The 14630-nt window shown below is 35.4% G+C and overlaps 1 protein-coding gene across 1 annotated transcript in view; it reads right to left on the bottom strand.

Moving 5' to 3' along the window:
* LMBRD1 (LMBR1 domain containing 1) overlaps window positions 1-14630 on the bottom strand; it is a 94670-nt gene that overhangs the window by 24667 nt on the left and 55373 nt on the right. Inside the window, exons 10-14 of the mRNA XM_006770339.2 lie at window positions 11187-11251; window positions 10735-10837; window positions 10172-10276; window positions 7974-8123; window positions 6657-6735 (exon numbers count right to left, since the gene is read on the bottom strand). Of these exons, the coding sequence (XP_006770402.1) occupies window positions 6657-6735; window positions 7974-8123; window positions 10172-10276; window positions 10735-10837; window positions 11187-11251 (502 nt within the window). The remainder of the gene's footprint in view (window positions 1-6656; window positions 6736-7973; window positions 8124-10171; window positions 10277-10734; window positions 10838-11186; window positions 11252-14630) is intronic.

Raw genomic sequence — 14630 nt, 5'->3', positions numbered from 1 at the left:
TATATATTTTTCCCTAAAAAAATTTCTGTTACTTGTTTACCATTTTTAAAGGTTGGAGATTTGATATACTCTTTCTAAAATAAGATTAAAAGGTGAAATCATTGTTAGCGTTCTGCTTTGTTGTTGAAAAAGATGATCCTAGACCACAAATCAATACACACAATGTGTACCTAACAGCTCTTTATAGTTATCTTTATATGTACATACTAGAGGCCCTGTGCCCTCTTGCAATCCGGGACCCCTCAGGGGATGTCAGACTGCTGGTTTCTGCCCGATCCCCGCAGGCCAGGCCTAGGGACCCCACCGGTGCATGGGCACTGGGCCTCTAGTATGCATATAATATCTTTGGTTAATGTCTTCCCGCCCTCCCCCACCCCCTTCCCTCTAAGATTCACCAGTCTATTCCATGTTTCCATGCCTGCATGTTGAGCATCTGCCCCTTCCTTGGTGATCAGTGCGCATGGTTGCTTAGCCAGTGGCTTTGGGCAGGTCACTTGCTGTGGCTGAGCCTCTGTAAATGGAGATAAATACTAGCTTGGCCACCTCACAGAGGGCTTGTGAGGGCAAAAGGAGTGAGACTGGTTTGAACTGTACGAATCTGAGATGACATGGTTATGCTTTGCTTAACCCTGCCCTCCCCCCTTCAGCCTCCAAAAGGAGGCAGGAGGGCAAGGACTGAGTGTCCCAGCGGAAGCGGGGCTGGAGCAGTGCGGCTGCACTAGACTGCACGGACCAGCGCATCTGTTGAGAGCTCAGTTCCAGAACTGAAGGGCGAGGAATTTGAGTTAAGGAGCTCCTTAACAAGCTCGGTCTCAGAACGAATTAAACTCGTAAGTCAAGGCCCCACTGTATATACTAACTAGAGGCCTGATGCATTGAAATTCGTGCAAGAGTAGTCCTTCCTTCCCTTGGCTACCATCACCGGCTTTCCTCTGGCACCCGGGACCCGGGCTTCCCTCCAGCTACCGGCAGGCACCTGAGACCCAGGCTTTCCTCGCAGCCTCAGCTTCATTTGGAAGGTCGTCCGTCCAGAAGGATGTATGGTCTAATTAGCATATTATGCTTTTATTATTATAGATTATTACAGATCCTAGTTTATATTTTTAAAACTGTTCACAAATTATGCATCTCTTTATGACCTTTATTTCCATTTTTATACAGAAACTGAGAGGGGAAAAGATTCTCTATCTCTAACTGACATTCTGTCTTACATAAATGTTTTCAGAATGATAAGTTCTACAGGTTCTGTGAAAACAGGTCAACCTGTTTATTTGTTGGCAAAAGTAAAACAGCCTGGCAAACATGTTTTATTTATAAAGAATGTATTCTGAATCATTCATAGGCTTGTTTGTGCAGAACTTAGTGTTCAACTAAGGTACTGATGCCCATTTTACTTTAATTTTTCCCTAATATTATATTTAGTTACTTAAAATAATTCTTACTTTCCCCCTTTGTACTTCCTATATCTGATTATAACCCTACCTTAGATTTTTAATTTTCAGTCTGCTTGGTTTTTTTGTAATTCATGCACTTTAAAACACCATCAGTTTTTATTTAAGCATTATCTGCTAACTTGAGTCATCTTAATCATTTGTCCTTGTAATATTATGACCTAAAGCAAAAATTGAAGTTGTAGATCATTTGATTATTTTTAAGGCTATCTATACATATTATGTTAACAAATACACTTGATCAGAATAATCTGCCAAAATTAATTTTGATATATACAGACCATTTCATTTCCAGTTTCTTTAATATTCTAATAAGACAACACAAGTTTCTTATTGGATGATAACATCATAAGTTATATGAATGAATGTCTATTCACTATGTTATAGACCTGAAACTAACATAAATTACATGTCAAGTATAATTGAAAAATTTTAAAAATTAAAAAAGACAATACAAGTTTACTTCAAGAAAAGGTAAGCAACTTAAGATAACAGAAGTAAGACCGGGTTCATGAGTTTTTTGAAGTGATCATTCAGAAACATATTATCTTGCTTTGTCCCTCACTGTATTCCCCAAATATTCAAAGCTTCCACCACATTTATTATAGTAACTTGGCAAGTATTTATGTCTTTCTGCCTTGTTAATGCAGGTTCCTTTTCTGCTTGGAATATCCTCCAGTTGTTTCAGCTTACTTATTTAGATTTAACTTATGCTTTTGGGCTCAGCTATAATGTTCTGGGCAGAATAAATCATTATTCCCTTTTTATTTCCTACAGTACTTTGTTTATAATTTCAACATACTTGCTATTTACTTTTCCTTCTATTACGATTATTTATTTTCATATCCAAAACATCATAACTGTAATTTTGCTACTGTTATGAATCGTAATGTAAATATCTGATATGCAGGATGTATTTTCATTGTTACAAATTGAACATAATTAAAGCATAGTGATTAATCACAAGAACAATATGTAATTATATATGTGTTTTCCGATGGTCTTAGGCGACCCCTGTGAAAGGGTCGTTCGACCCCGAAAGGGGTCGCGACCCACAGGTTGAGAACCGCTGCATTAGATGGTATGTGTTCAGAAGGTAGGGACTGTGTATGTGTTTCTATGACACACTCTCTCTTTCCAAAAATCCATCCCAGTACTCACAACGGCTATTGTGTTTGTCCATTAAGATCAGTGATCTTCCATCTTCCTATCCTGACTCAATTATGTCTATGCTACTTTTAATAACACTAGTTTTAAAATCATTTTATTCACATTAACACATAAATTGTGTATTAATGCAAATTAGATTAAGTAGCAATTAAAACATAAAACTATGAATGTAAAGGTCCTTTTGTTGTAATGACATAAAATTTAAAATAATTTCTAATTTGCTCAGTTGATTCCGTTTTAATATATAAATTATGCATTACCTGTCAAAATAAATTAAGGAATATTGTCATTTTAAGAGAACTTTGCAAATATAGTATAATAGGCATTCTTTATAAATTTGCTAAATTGTTCTATTCTTTAAGATATTATTTTAACTACAAAGAACCTAAACTATTTTTATATGAATAACTCTCTTTTGAATGATACATATTATAAATACCGAAAACTAGGGTTTCAGTAATATTTTTATGTTTAATAAATGCCAGACCACCCCAAATATGAACACAATATTACTTTAAAAGTATCTAAAATGTACTTAAAATTGATAGATCATTATATGTAGTTTTAGAAATCATTGCTTTAGAAATAATTTTATGTATAACACTGTAAGTTATAATTTTTGTTTCTAAATTTAAAATTATTCTCCAAAATTCTGTTATTTGCCATAAACACATAACAAAGATGTCATCGAATGCTGAGGAACTTATATCGTAGCATCATCTACTTTAATCAAATGTTCCTACCAAAATGTCACAATGTCACTAGTTCGCCTTTAAAGAAATATTGCCACATCAGTCTATCACCACACATTCCACCCCATCTCCACCCCATGTGTTAAGTCCCATGCCTTAATTTGCTTTTTCATTTTTTCCGTCATTATTTTTATTTAAAGTATTCTCTTTTTAAAAAATGTACCCTGGCACTCCGAATTCAATGATCATATTTCTATCATTCTCTTCCAAATATGCACAGTTAAAATTAAATTTGGAGATTAGATTGAGAACAGAAAAAGGTTGAAAGTATAAATCAAATCCACAAAACTAAAGGTTATGTTTTGTACTGCAAAGTAACATTTCAAAGGACAAGTCAACTACAATGTTTAAGAAAAATATTAAATAGTTCAAAAGGAGTCATTTTAAGCACTATAAATTAGATTAGACTGAAAAAGAAAAATACTAAATGTGATTCATAAAAATGTCATGGTCAAGTATATCACTTGACTAACACTTATTGATCTATGCTACACAAATTCACTCAGTTCAGCAATATAAAGGAACTCTTAAAGCCTCACATAAGTGTGAGGTAATTCCGAAATCTCGATTTGTTTTTATTTGTTTTGTTTTGTATTTTTGCTTCAAGTTTCAATAGTAGTACAGTAATTTAAGAAACAGAATCTTAATAATTTTAGATCTTCAGGATCCCCGCCTTATTTTAAAATTTTACAAATCAACTCAACATTTAATTTTTCATTCTATTTGCATTTAGCTAAAAGTGGCAACCCAAAGCATTTCATTACCAACCATATTTATGTTATGTGTATGCACTTTTTAAAGTAAAAACTCTAGGCCTAAAGTCATTAAAAAGTAGAACTGGAAAATCAAGTATATTATTTATCCTAGAAATATCTTACTGTTATTTCTTCAGGCAAAAAAGAGGTAGCCCTACCATATCTGTGTTCCCTTCTCTCGTGCTTTTCTCCCAGTTTTAGCCTCTTCTTTATTCCCTATGCATTCTGGACTCTGAGGTTGGTCACTTTATTCTCTACCTCTCAGCTTGTCCTTTGTTTTCCATCCCACTTCACTCTTCAACCACCTTCCCTAGACAACGTAAGCATTGATGGACAATAATCATAGCAGTTGTACCAATCTGTACAACAAAAATACAAATTGATCATTTCATCTCTGTCCCTTGACATATATCTTCAGTCAGATCCCTCTTCTATTCACTTTCATGGTCTATCAAAGCCTTTGGACACTTTTTTTCAATTTTGTGCCCATTCAATTATCAGCAGATGACCTAAGCTTAACACATCATAGCAAATTGATACAATCATCCAGAAATGCCAACTTCCTGCCCACCCTCACTGAGTCCCATCATTGCTTCCTTCCTTGCAATCTACAGAAAGCATTCTGTCTGTGTTCTTAATATCATCTCCTCCAGAAATGAATGATACTGGTCCACCATTCAACCTTTGATATTTTTCTTCAACCACTCCCACTCCATTAGTTTTATCCCAGCATCCCTAAGTCTCTCCTAATCTTAAAAAAAATGTCCTCAACTGTGAATGCCTTCTATAGTTTCCATCCAATCTCTCTCAATCTCTATTAAGAATTCCTATGAAGACTAATGTAAACTCAGTCATTGCTTTATATTCCTTTTTATTCAATACAATTAATTTTTATCTCCATCATTAGCATTTTTGCACAGCTTTTCTCTGTACCTTCTTTGCACTTAGATTTTCCTCTGAGTTCCAGTCTTCGTGCTCTTCTTATTCTCAACTCTCAGAATTCCTTACATAAACATTCAATTGCCTATAAAATCTCCACCTAAATGTTCCTGAAACATACCAAGTCAACTAATCATTTCTTACATTTTTCCCTAATCTTAGTATGAATTTTATCTGTTTGGTGAAACTGAAATTTACCAAACTACACAGTAACAAGAGGGCCATTCTAGAACTCTCTATTTCCCTTGTCACTGCTCTAGATCCAAGCAATAAGAAATTCTTCAAATTAAACCCACAAATTTCTTTCTTCATTTTATACCCTCATGACCACTGTATAGTTCAGGCTTTCACCATCTCTTTTGGATTATTATAAACAGCTCTCCCAGGCAACACCTCACAAAAGACTTCTATACTCTGGTCTCAATTTCGCAAATCTGTTCTCTATATAACTGGTATAATTAAGTTACTGAAAAGAAATCAGATCGTAACATCTACTTAATTGTTTAAAACTATTGGCTCTTTAGTTATTTTGCAAGACCTTTTGTGACCTGATCCTAATTATTCAATCTCATTTCCTCCTTCTCTCCAATATCCTAACCACATAATTTAAAAAACAAAACAATGTTTTAAATTCTCTTGAACATATACCCAGAGTTTAAGATCATTTTATCTCTGTGTTTTGTCCCTCTGCCTACAAAGCCTTCTACAGTGCACACATACCAGATCAATCTTTAACCTTGAAGCTCCGGTTTCTTTTTGACTTCTATTCCCCAATGATCTCCTCCAGGTAAATTACTTCTTCCTCTGGGCTATCCCTGTATTCTTTACCTATTCCTGTTACTCCATCACATTCTATAGTTGGCCTCACTAAAAAACTCAGAATTCATCTTTTTTCATAATGATACCCATGAATGGTTTATGAAGAAATATACTATATTTGACATATTACTTTACCCTGAAATAAAAGCATTTTGACGGCAGAGTAGAAAATAAACCTGTAAATTTTGAAGGAATAAATCTGAAATCCTTAATCAGGACAAAATATTATAATATTCAAAGGGAAAATAATCACCTTAGCACATAGAAAATAGTGGGGGGAAACTAATTCTCTAAAAATACACAGAGGTTAGGAGCACAGGATCAGAGTTTTTCTCAGAATACACATGAAATACTTAGCATTGTGCCTGGAACACAATTATATGTTCTTAAAAGTTAATACTATTATAGTTAATATTATTAACTGAAGTGACTAGGTTTGGACGAATTTAAAGTTGTTTTAGGTTACAGGTACTTTTGATCTTGGTCCTAAGAATTATGAATTCCACCAAAGAAAAAACATTTAAGAGTGGCTTCTTATATTAGTAAATGTGATAAATTGTACCTACCTTTATTACTTCCTAAGCAACTAATTTATAATGGCTTTTTCCTTAATTAAAATCATTATATCATCAAGAAATTCTACCGAAGAGACTTACCAATTTCTTCTTGCTAAAGTTCCTTTGTCACTATACATTAAAACAAATGCACCACATAATGAACACAGCAAAATGGAAGGAATACTTTTCTTACAGTTGTAAGAGTTGCTTTACCTTCAGGGGCATCTGCATCACATCTCTTTGGCACAGAAAGGGTTAAGTTGCCTTTATAATCATCGTAAGTTATATTGCTCTGAAAGATGAAAATTAAAAATCATATTTTGATTCCAAAGTAATCACAATAACTTTATACTCTGTTTTCTATTAAACTACATCTAACTAATACTCTAAATAGTAAGTTTTAAGATAAACTTAACATGAAGATCTTATTGCAACAATCCTTGGGTCCTGTGTTGAACAGAACTCCTTCCCAGAGAAAGAACCCACTTATTTTTTCCACAGTGAAGCAAGAAAAAAAGTATCGTTGGTCCATGGAAAAGCATGATCTTCATTCATTCAAAGAAACATGTTTAAAAAGCATGACCCAGTGAACTACGTGCTGGGGATGAGGCAAGAAGAGAATAAAAAGTGAGAAGTGAGATTTATGATTCGGGTGATCTTCTAGAATTGTGTTTCCCAAACTCAAGTCATTCCTGTACCTCCACCATGATTGCTCCTCCCACATTATTACTTAACTTTATTCAGTGAACCTTAGCAATATTATAAATGGTATTGACTGAGGGCTTGATGGGCTAGTTAGATGCTTTTGTCCCTAACTACATGTTAAAGTAAAAAAGGATGGAGAATAAAGTACAGGATAAAAAAAGGAATGATCTGAACAGACAATCTTAACAATGAAGACTCTATTAAAGCAAGGCTTGAACGAGACCCTGAAACATGGATTAGATTTGAATTGACAGAAAGTAGAATAAGAAAATACTAAACAAAGGTTGAATCAGATATGGCCAAAATATTTTAAATTGTCAAAAAACCCAAACTAGCTGCCCAATTATAAATAGGAACCACGGCTGCCTTTGAAAGATCAACATCAAGAAATCAGTGTTACAGGTAAGAGAACACCCAGTTACCTACAAATAAAATATTTATAAAGCATCTCTGTGGCATTCATAGTACTGATAAACAGACATATTTTTCTTACCAAAACTTTTTGGGGAACTATATTAATAAATTTACTTAAAATGCTATTTTAGAGGAAATGTTATGTGTTTTATTAAAGTTCCGATGTAAAGCTCAGTAGCTTAGCATCATAGGATCCATTTTAAAAATATTTTAATGAATAGTGTGTCATTTTTAAAAAGAACTTGTAAGAAACAAACATAAATATGCTCAAAAATGGAAAAAACAGGTTTAGCAAAGTTAAATTTAATCTGAAGAACTCATCTTATGTTAGCCTTCATAAATTAACATTTGCTTTAAAACATCAGTATATTTAAAATATCAAAATAATGAATTTTTAAGTTTTGCACTTACCTCTATTAAGTAATTTTGGCTTCCATACATAACATACTGGGGAGCAAGACTATAAATCATATAGCTAGTGTGAAGGACAATAAGCAGAAGTATCATGCAGAGAAATAAGAGTGCCTGGGGCCTGGTCCTGCCTCTTCTGATTTTATATAACTGGAAAGAAAAAAGACAGTAACAACATTTCAGCAATACATTTATCTGTAAGGCACTAAGTCCTGCTCATGTTTTAGGGGCAATGAACACAGTTTAATCAATCATTTCTTTTTTCAAAATAAATACTAAGAATTCTTAATCATTCCAAATAATTATAAGGATGGTAAAAACAATTTTCTCCCTGCACAGAATTCAGGTTTAGATTTGTTGATTTCAAAACTAGAGGCCCGGTGCACGATAGGACTAGGGGCCCAATGCACAAAATTCATGCCTAGGGGTGGGGGCGTTGTCCCTCAGCCCGGCCTGCACCCTCTCGCAATCCGGGAACCGTCCTCTGATGTCCAACTGCTGGTTTAGGCCCCATCATGGGGCCTAAACCGGCAGTCGGACATCCCTCTTGAAATCCGGGACCACTGTCTCCTAACCGCTCGCCTGCCTACCTGCCTGATCATCCCTAACCACTCTGCCTGCCTGATTGCCCCTAACTGCCTCTGCTTCAGCCCTCACCACGGTGGCTTCGTCTGGAAGGATGTCTGGAAGGTCATTCGGCTGTCTGGTCTAATTAGCATATTATGCTATTATTAATATAGGTCATGGCAAAGTATCTATAGCCAAAGGAACCTTTAAATTATTCATGAAAAACTCAGGACCCAGAGAATATATCAATATTTGCATGGTCTGTTTCCAGACAAACATTCTAAATTTATTACACAATAGCATCTGTAAGAAGTTCATAGAGCTAAGAATTGTGAACTACCTCTAATTCTATCTGAAAATTAGAATTAGTTTATATAAGTATTTATTTGTGATTTTATATAATAATACACAAGAACAGACATATCACATGATTATAAATATTCATTTCTATGAAATACTCAACATCTTCATACTGTCATAAAATCTAGTTTATGATAATATGACTACATATTCTCATATGTACCTATAACAGAACAAAACTAAAACATATACTAACAAATACAAGGAACTGGGTAGCTTGCTTCAATGGTAGAGCACACTTTCATTTTAGCAATAAGGTACCACCCACCTGTTTTATTACTGGACTGTAGTATAACATAGAGTAATAGAATTCCAGTTCTGGATGGGATGATGATATAATCACCTAAAATTTTACCTTTCCCAGCTTCCCTTGCACCTAGTAGTGGCTAGCAGTGATAAAATATTAAACATCAAAGAAAAGTCAAAGTCTACTGGCAATTTCTGGGAAAGTTCTGTTTTATTATAGGTGTCACCCATTCCTCCTAACTACCTTTTCCGTATGTAACGTGGACAGGATAAATAGAGCTGCAGCTGTCAAATTACAATAATGAGGGAGAAGCCAAGAGGATTACAGAGATACTGGTTTGACATTTTTGAGCTTCTAAACCAATGCCAGATTTTCTTTTCCACAGCAAGAAGTCACTCATTAGTTCAAGCCACTAATTAAGAGGTTTTTCTTGTACTCACAGGTAGAAGTAGTCTCTATCGGATACAGCTTCATTTTAAAATTCTTAATACGCCTCAAAATGAACATAAGAAAATAACCCTTTCTCTAATCATATAATGATCTTTAACTCCTAGTAGGAAGGACCATCTTTTGAACTACAGTGTATCCAATTGTGCTTCAACGTGTTTCCATGAAGCCAAACATTAAGGAAAATAATATAACTTCTAGACCAGAGCTTCCCATCCTCGGCGCAGGTGACGTCATGGGCGGGATGAGTCCTTGTTGTCTGAGGCTGCCTATGCACCACAGGCTGTTTATCAGAATCCCTGGTCTCTCCCCACTAGGTGCCAATAGCGCCCCCCTAGTGGTAGCAGCTGGAAATGTCTCCAACATTGCCAAAAGTATCCAGGGGGCAAAATCACTCCTGTTTAGGTAATAACCAGTGCTCTCGACAAAAGAACTTTTATGTTAGTATAAAGTAAAAATGCTAATTTTCCATCACTTTTAGTATCAATGTACTTATAACTTCTATATTATAAATATAACTTTCAATAATAAAGAGTATGTGCAAAATGAAAGAAATAATACTGTAATATATACTCACTCTAATCCAAAAGAACCATATGCCAATATTTCTAATCCCCGCCATTGAAGTAAAAATAAAGTACATAATAATAATTGTTATAAGAATGTAATCAAGAGGGAAAACCTGAAAAAAAAAGATAAAATTAAATTCAATACACACACAGGGCTTTAGAAGTCATATAAAATTAACTGAAATGTCATTATTTATATTTGGCAAATGTTTAAAATATCAACCCTGCCCAAACAATTACCAAACTATTACCGAATTGTTTAGTACCATTATCATAAGAAAAATCCTATGAGAAATTAAGCTAAAAATTACATTTAAATATGAATAAAAAAACTTCATCAAAAATTAAAAACAGGAATTGCTTAAAAAGCTTACCTTAAGAGTTCAGCAATGTATCAATATAATAATCCTTAAAGCAACATATCAAGGTAAAAGTCACGTGTAAATAAAAAGCCAAATCAGCAGAGGGCACAAGCATATATTGCCAAGTATTAACAAGTTTTTCAACATAATAATTTGACAGTTTGTAAGAATATGTGCTAGAATATAAAATGATTGTTCTTTTTACTTACTCTTTGTAGTAAAGGCAAAAGCATATTCAGTGGATTACTCAGATTAGTTCCAAAAATTATGAAACCAGAATTGATTCCAGCTGAATGAAGAGCTTTATCCAAACTAAAAAAGTAAAATAAAAGTTATAGTGATTTTTACATATTATATGACCATATTTTCAGTTAATTTATAACTTAAGCATGCAAATTCAACTAAGTCAAAGAAAACCTCAAACAACAAATTAAACGTCACTTAAATATCTTACAGATATTGATCAATTAATAAAGAATAAAGAAATACTAACTACTATTGAAACATTTTAGTCATTCTTTGAGTCAATTCTATAAAACACTTCAAGTAAAATGGCTACTGAAGATGAACAGATTACAATAATAGAATTTTTCAGCATGGAAAATGTGTCACATCATAGGATTTGTATAAGTACTTTAGTAAATGTGTCTAGTGTACTTACTTTGACAAGAAGAGAGAAATTACAAACAGCAATGCAACTAAGATGAAAAATATTCCCCAAATGATCTAAAGGCAAAAATAATAATAATAAAGTCATTGAAATATAGTTCTAAAAGTTGACATTAAAAGCCAAAACCATTATGTTCAATATGAGTTGCTGATATATGACCATGATCAAACCAAAATGATCCAAGATACATTTTAATTTAGTATATATTTTTAGGCATTTGTCATCTAAATTTCCATTATGAGATTGAGAACATACACAAAACAGACAAAGCATTTGAAAGTCTTCATCTGTAAGTAACAAATGAGACTCTTTGCTAGGTCAAATAAAAGGTTTATTTATATCGTTATACTCACACATAAACTTTAAAATTAATTGAAAAGTTAAGACTAATAGGACTACATTAAGACTAATATACACACACAAAAACCAAAGCCAAAATACTTATCAGGTTATATTTAACTTGTTCAAATATGGAATTTGAAAAAAAAATATGGAATTTGGAACATTTTCCCATAGAAATAATGATGTACATATATATACATAATATACATATACACACCTATATATGTACCATTTATATACACATATATTGTATATGTCAATTATATGTAAAAAATTATATCATAGCCCAGAAAAGACTATATAACTGAAAATATTCCTGAAATAGAATACTAGAAGCACCAAAGAAACTGTCATGTAAAATCATGTTTCTGTGGAGAAATGTGTTAAGCAATGTAATTGGTGGGACATATTTCCTTTTAATGTCTAAACTTTATATTAGGGAAGGTAGAAAATAAGCAAAACAATAACTGGAACTAGGTTCCTAAGAAATAAAATTTCAGAATAAAAAAGGGGTAAAACCAATGTTACTAATAACCTAGGCTTTTTGTTCTTGACATCTCAAGTTCCAGAGACAACTAGGCTGAAGAATTCACAAAGCTAAGTCCATGATTACTGAAAAATACATGTGTTAGGCAAGCTTTGTTCAGGTATGAGTTATACTGTTGTTGGTCATAAGTTCAATGTTGTATTGATCAGCTGTTGATTTCCAAGTCCCAATCCAAGCTTTTCTAGGCACTAGACTAGAGCCCCACTGCTGCACTAATATAAAGATGGGTTAGACACCTACAAGTAGATTTACTCTTACGTAAGCGTCAATATTCATACCACAAAGTTCCTGACAATCTACAAAAGACCTTGTAGGTTACATGAACTCTAACACTCAATTACTACCAACAAAAAACATCCAAAACACATCAAGTTAGCTTAAATTAAGAAGCACTACACTATAACACATAATGTAACTCTCAAAGAAAAAAATGATCAAGTAAAACTGTGGAATGGGTAGTTATCCTTCCAATAAATATTTAATAATTCTACTTTAGAGTTAGAAAGAGTCAGTCATTGCCTTTGGGCATTCTAACGTAGTGTGGCCTATAATAAAGAAAAACCACACATGCTTTAAATACTACTATCTGAAGGACATCTGCTACATCTTTAAACATAATTCATATTCAATTTCAGTGGATGCTAGGATAACAGAAATAAGTAAAAAAAAATTTTAAGTATTCTCACAGACCTTCAAAACAACTACACACTGTCAGTGTGTAATGAAATTAAATTTCACTGCTTGCTTACCTTATGAAATTTAGTTATGTTTAGGTTTGTTTATTTGTTGGAGGGTTGGGCAAGAAGTGGGGCAACCCGAATTACAAATTTTACCAGTTCTTTATTTTGGATCTTCTTCAAATAAACATAAACATGTTTTTAAAAGTATGTGTACACTAACAATGAATAATCTTAAAAGGAATTTAAGAAAGTTCCATTTATATAACATCAAAATATTTAGGAATAAATATTTAGGAATAAATTTAAACAAGGAGGCAAGTGATATATACTTAAAACTACAAAATATTGCAGAAAGAAAGGAAGAAAGACAAATAAATGGATAAACATCCTATGTTCATGAATTAGAAGGCTTAATATTATTAAACTAGGGCAGGGGTGGGCAAACTTTTTGACTCAAGGGCCACAATGGGTTCTTAAACTGGACCGGAGGGCTGGAACAAAAGCATGGATGCAGTGTCTGTGTGAACTAATATAAATTCAAAGTAAACATCATTACATAAAAGGGTACGGTCTTTTATTTCAATAGTTTTATTCATTTCAAATGGGCCGGATCAGGCCCGCGGGCAGTAGTTTGCCCACGGCTGACCTAGGGGCTAAGTGCATGAATTCGTGCACCTTGAAAGGAACTGTGGGCCACGAGGCTGCGGTGGGCACAGGGGTGGGTCTCGGCCCATCCTCCATGCCCCCACCTGGCCCCTCCCGCTGAGTCCCCCAGTTCCCTGTCTGCTGGCTGCCCTGCTCCCACTGCCACTGATGGCACGGAGCAATTGGGGCTGGCGCCAGCAGTGGGTGCAAGCAGGGCCAGTGCCGTCAAGTGGCAGCTGCTGCCCCGGTTGCCCCTCAGGAGCACTGGGAGGTGGAGAAGCCCTCGGGGGCGATAGGGGCCAGCAGCCGCTGCTTGCACCCGCTGACAGCACTGAGCAATCAGGACCAGCGCGGGAGCAGGGGGAGGTGGAGAAGCCCTCAGGGGCGATCAGGGCCAGCAGCCACTGTTCGCACCTACTCACAGCAGGAGCAATTGGGACAGGTACGAGCAGCAGGTATGAGTGCCAGGCAGGAACGCTGCATGCAGGAGCAAAGAATTTTCAGTAACCACCAGAGGCTCGCCCCAATGACAGCAACTGGTGTCCTGCCTTGGTCTGACGCTCCCGCCTCCCTCCAACCCCCGCTCATCTGCTCCACCATCTCGCTGCAGCTGACATGCAGCCGCTGCTTGCACCCGCTGACAGCACTGAGCAATCAGGACCAGCGCCAGTGCAAGCGGGGCCATCACCAGCACTGGGGGCGAGAGGCAGCTGCTGGGCTGGTCAGCACACATCATAGCGACCGGTTGTTAGGCTGTTCCGCCGTTCAGTCTATTTGCATATTAGGGTGTGTATATATAAAATAAAAGACCTGGCCAGCATGGCTCTGTGGTTGAGCAACGACCTATGAACCAAGAGGTCATGTTTCAATTCCCAATCAGGGCACATGCCCAGGTTTCAGGCTTGATATCAGTGTGGGGCTTGCAGGAGGCAGCCGATTGATGATTCTCTCTCATCACTGATATTTCTCTCTCTCTCTCCCTCCCCCTTCCCCTCTGAAATAAAAACATACATTTTGTAAAAAATAGAAGACCTAAACATAAGACCTAAACCTGTTAAACTCTTAGAACAAAACTCTTCATGGACTTGGACTTGGTAATGTGGAGAAGAGACTGTTCTATAACAGGACAGCTGTCTATCTACAAGCTGGATCTTGGCCAGAAGGGGGGTTGCTTTCTATAAACCCCTCTTAGAGACTGTCTGATTATAACTGATGTTTATT

This window comes from Myotis davidii, unplaced genomic scaffold (assembly GCF_000327345.1).
Source record: "Myotis davidii unplaced genomic scaffold, ASM32734v1 scaffold803, whole genome shotgun sequence".
In the NCBI taxonomy this organism is placed as follows: domain Eukaryota; kingdom Metazoa; phylum Chordata; class Mammalia; order Chiroptera; family Vespertilionidae; genus Myotis; species Myotis davidii.
This window is presented reverse-complemented; position numbering and strand designations above follow the sequence as displayed.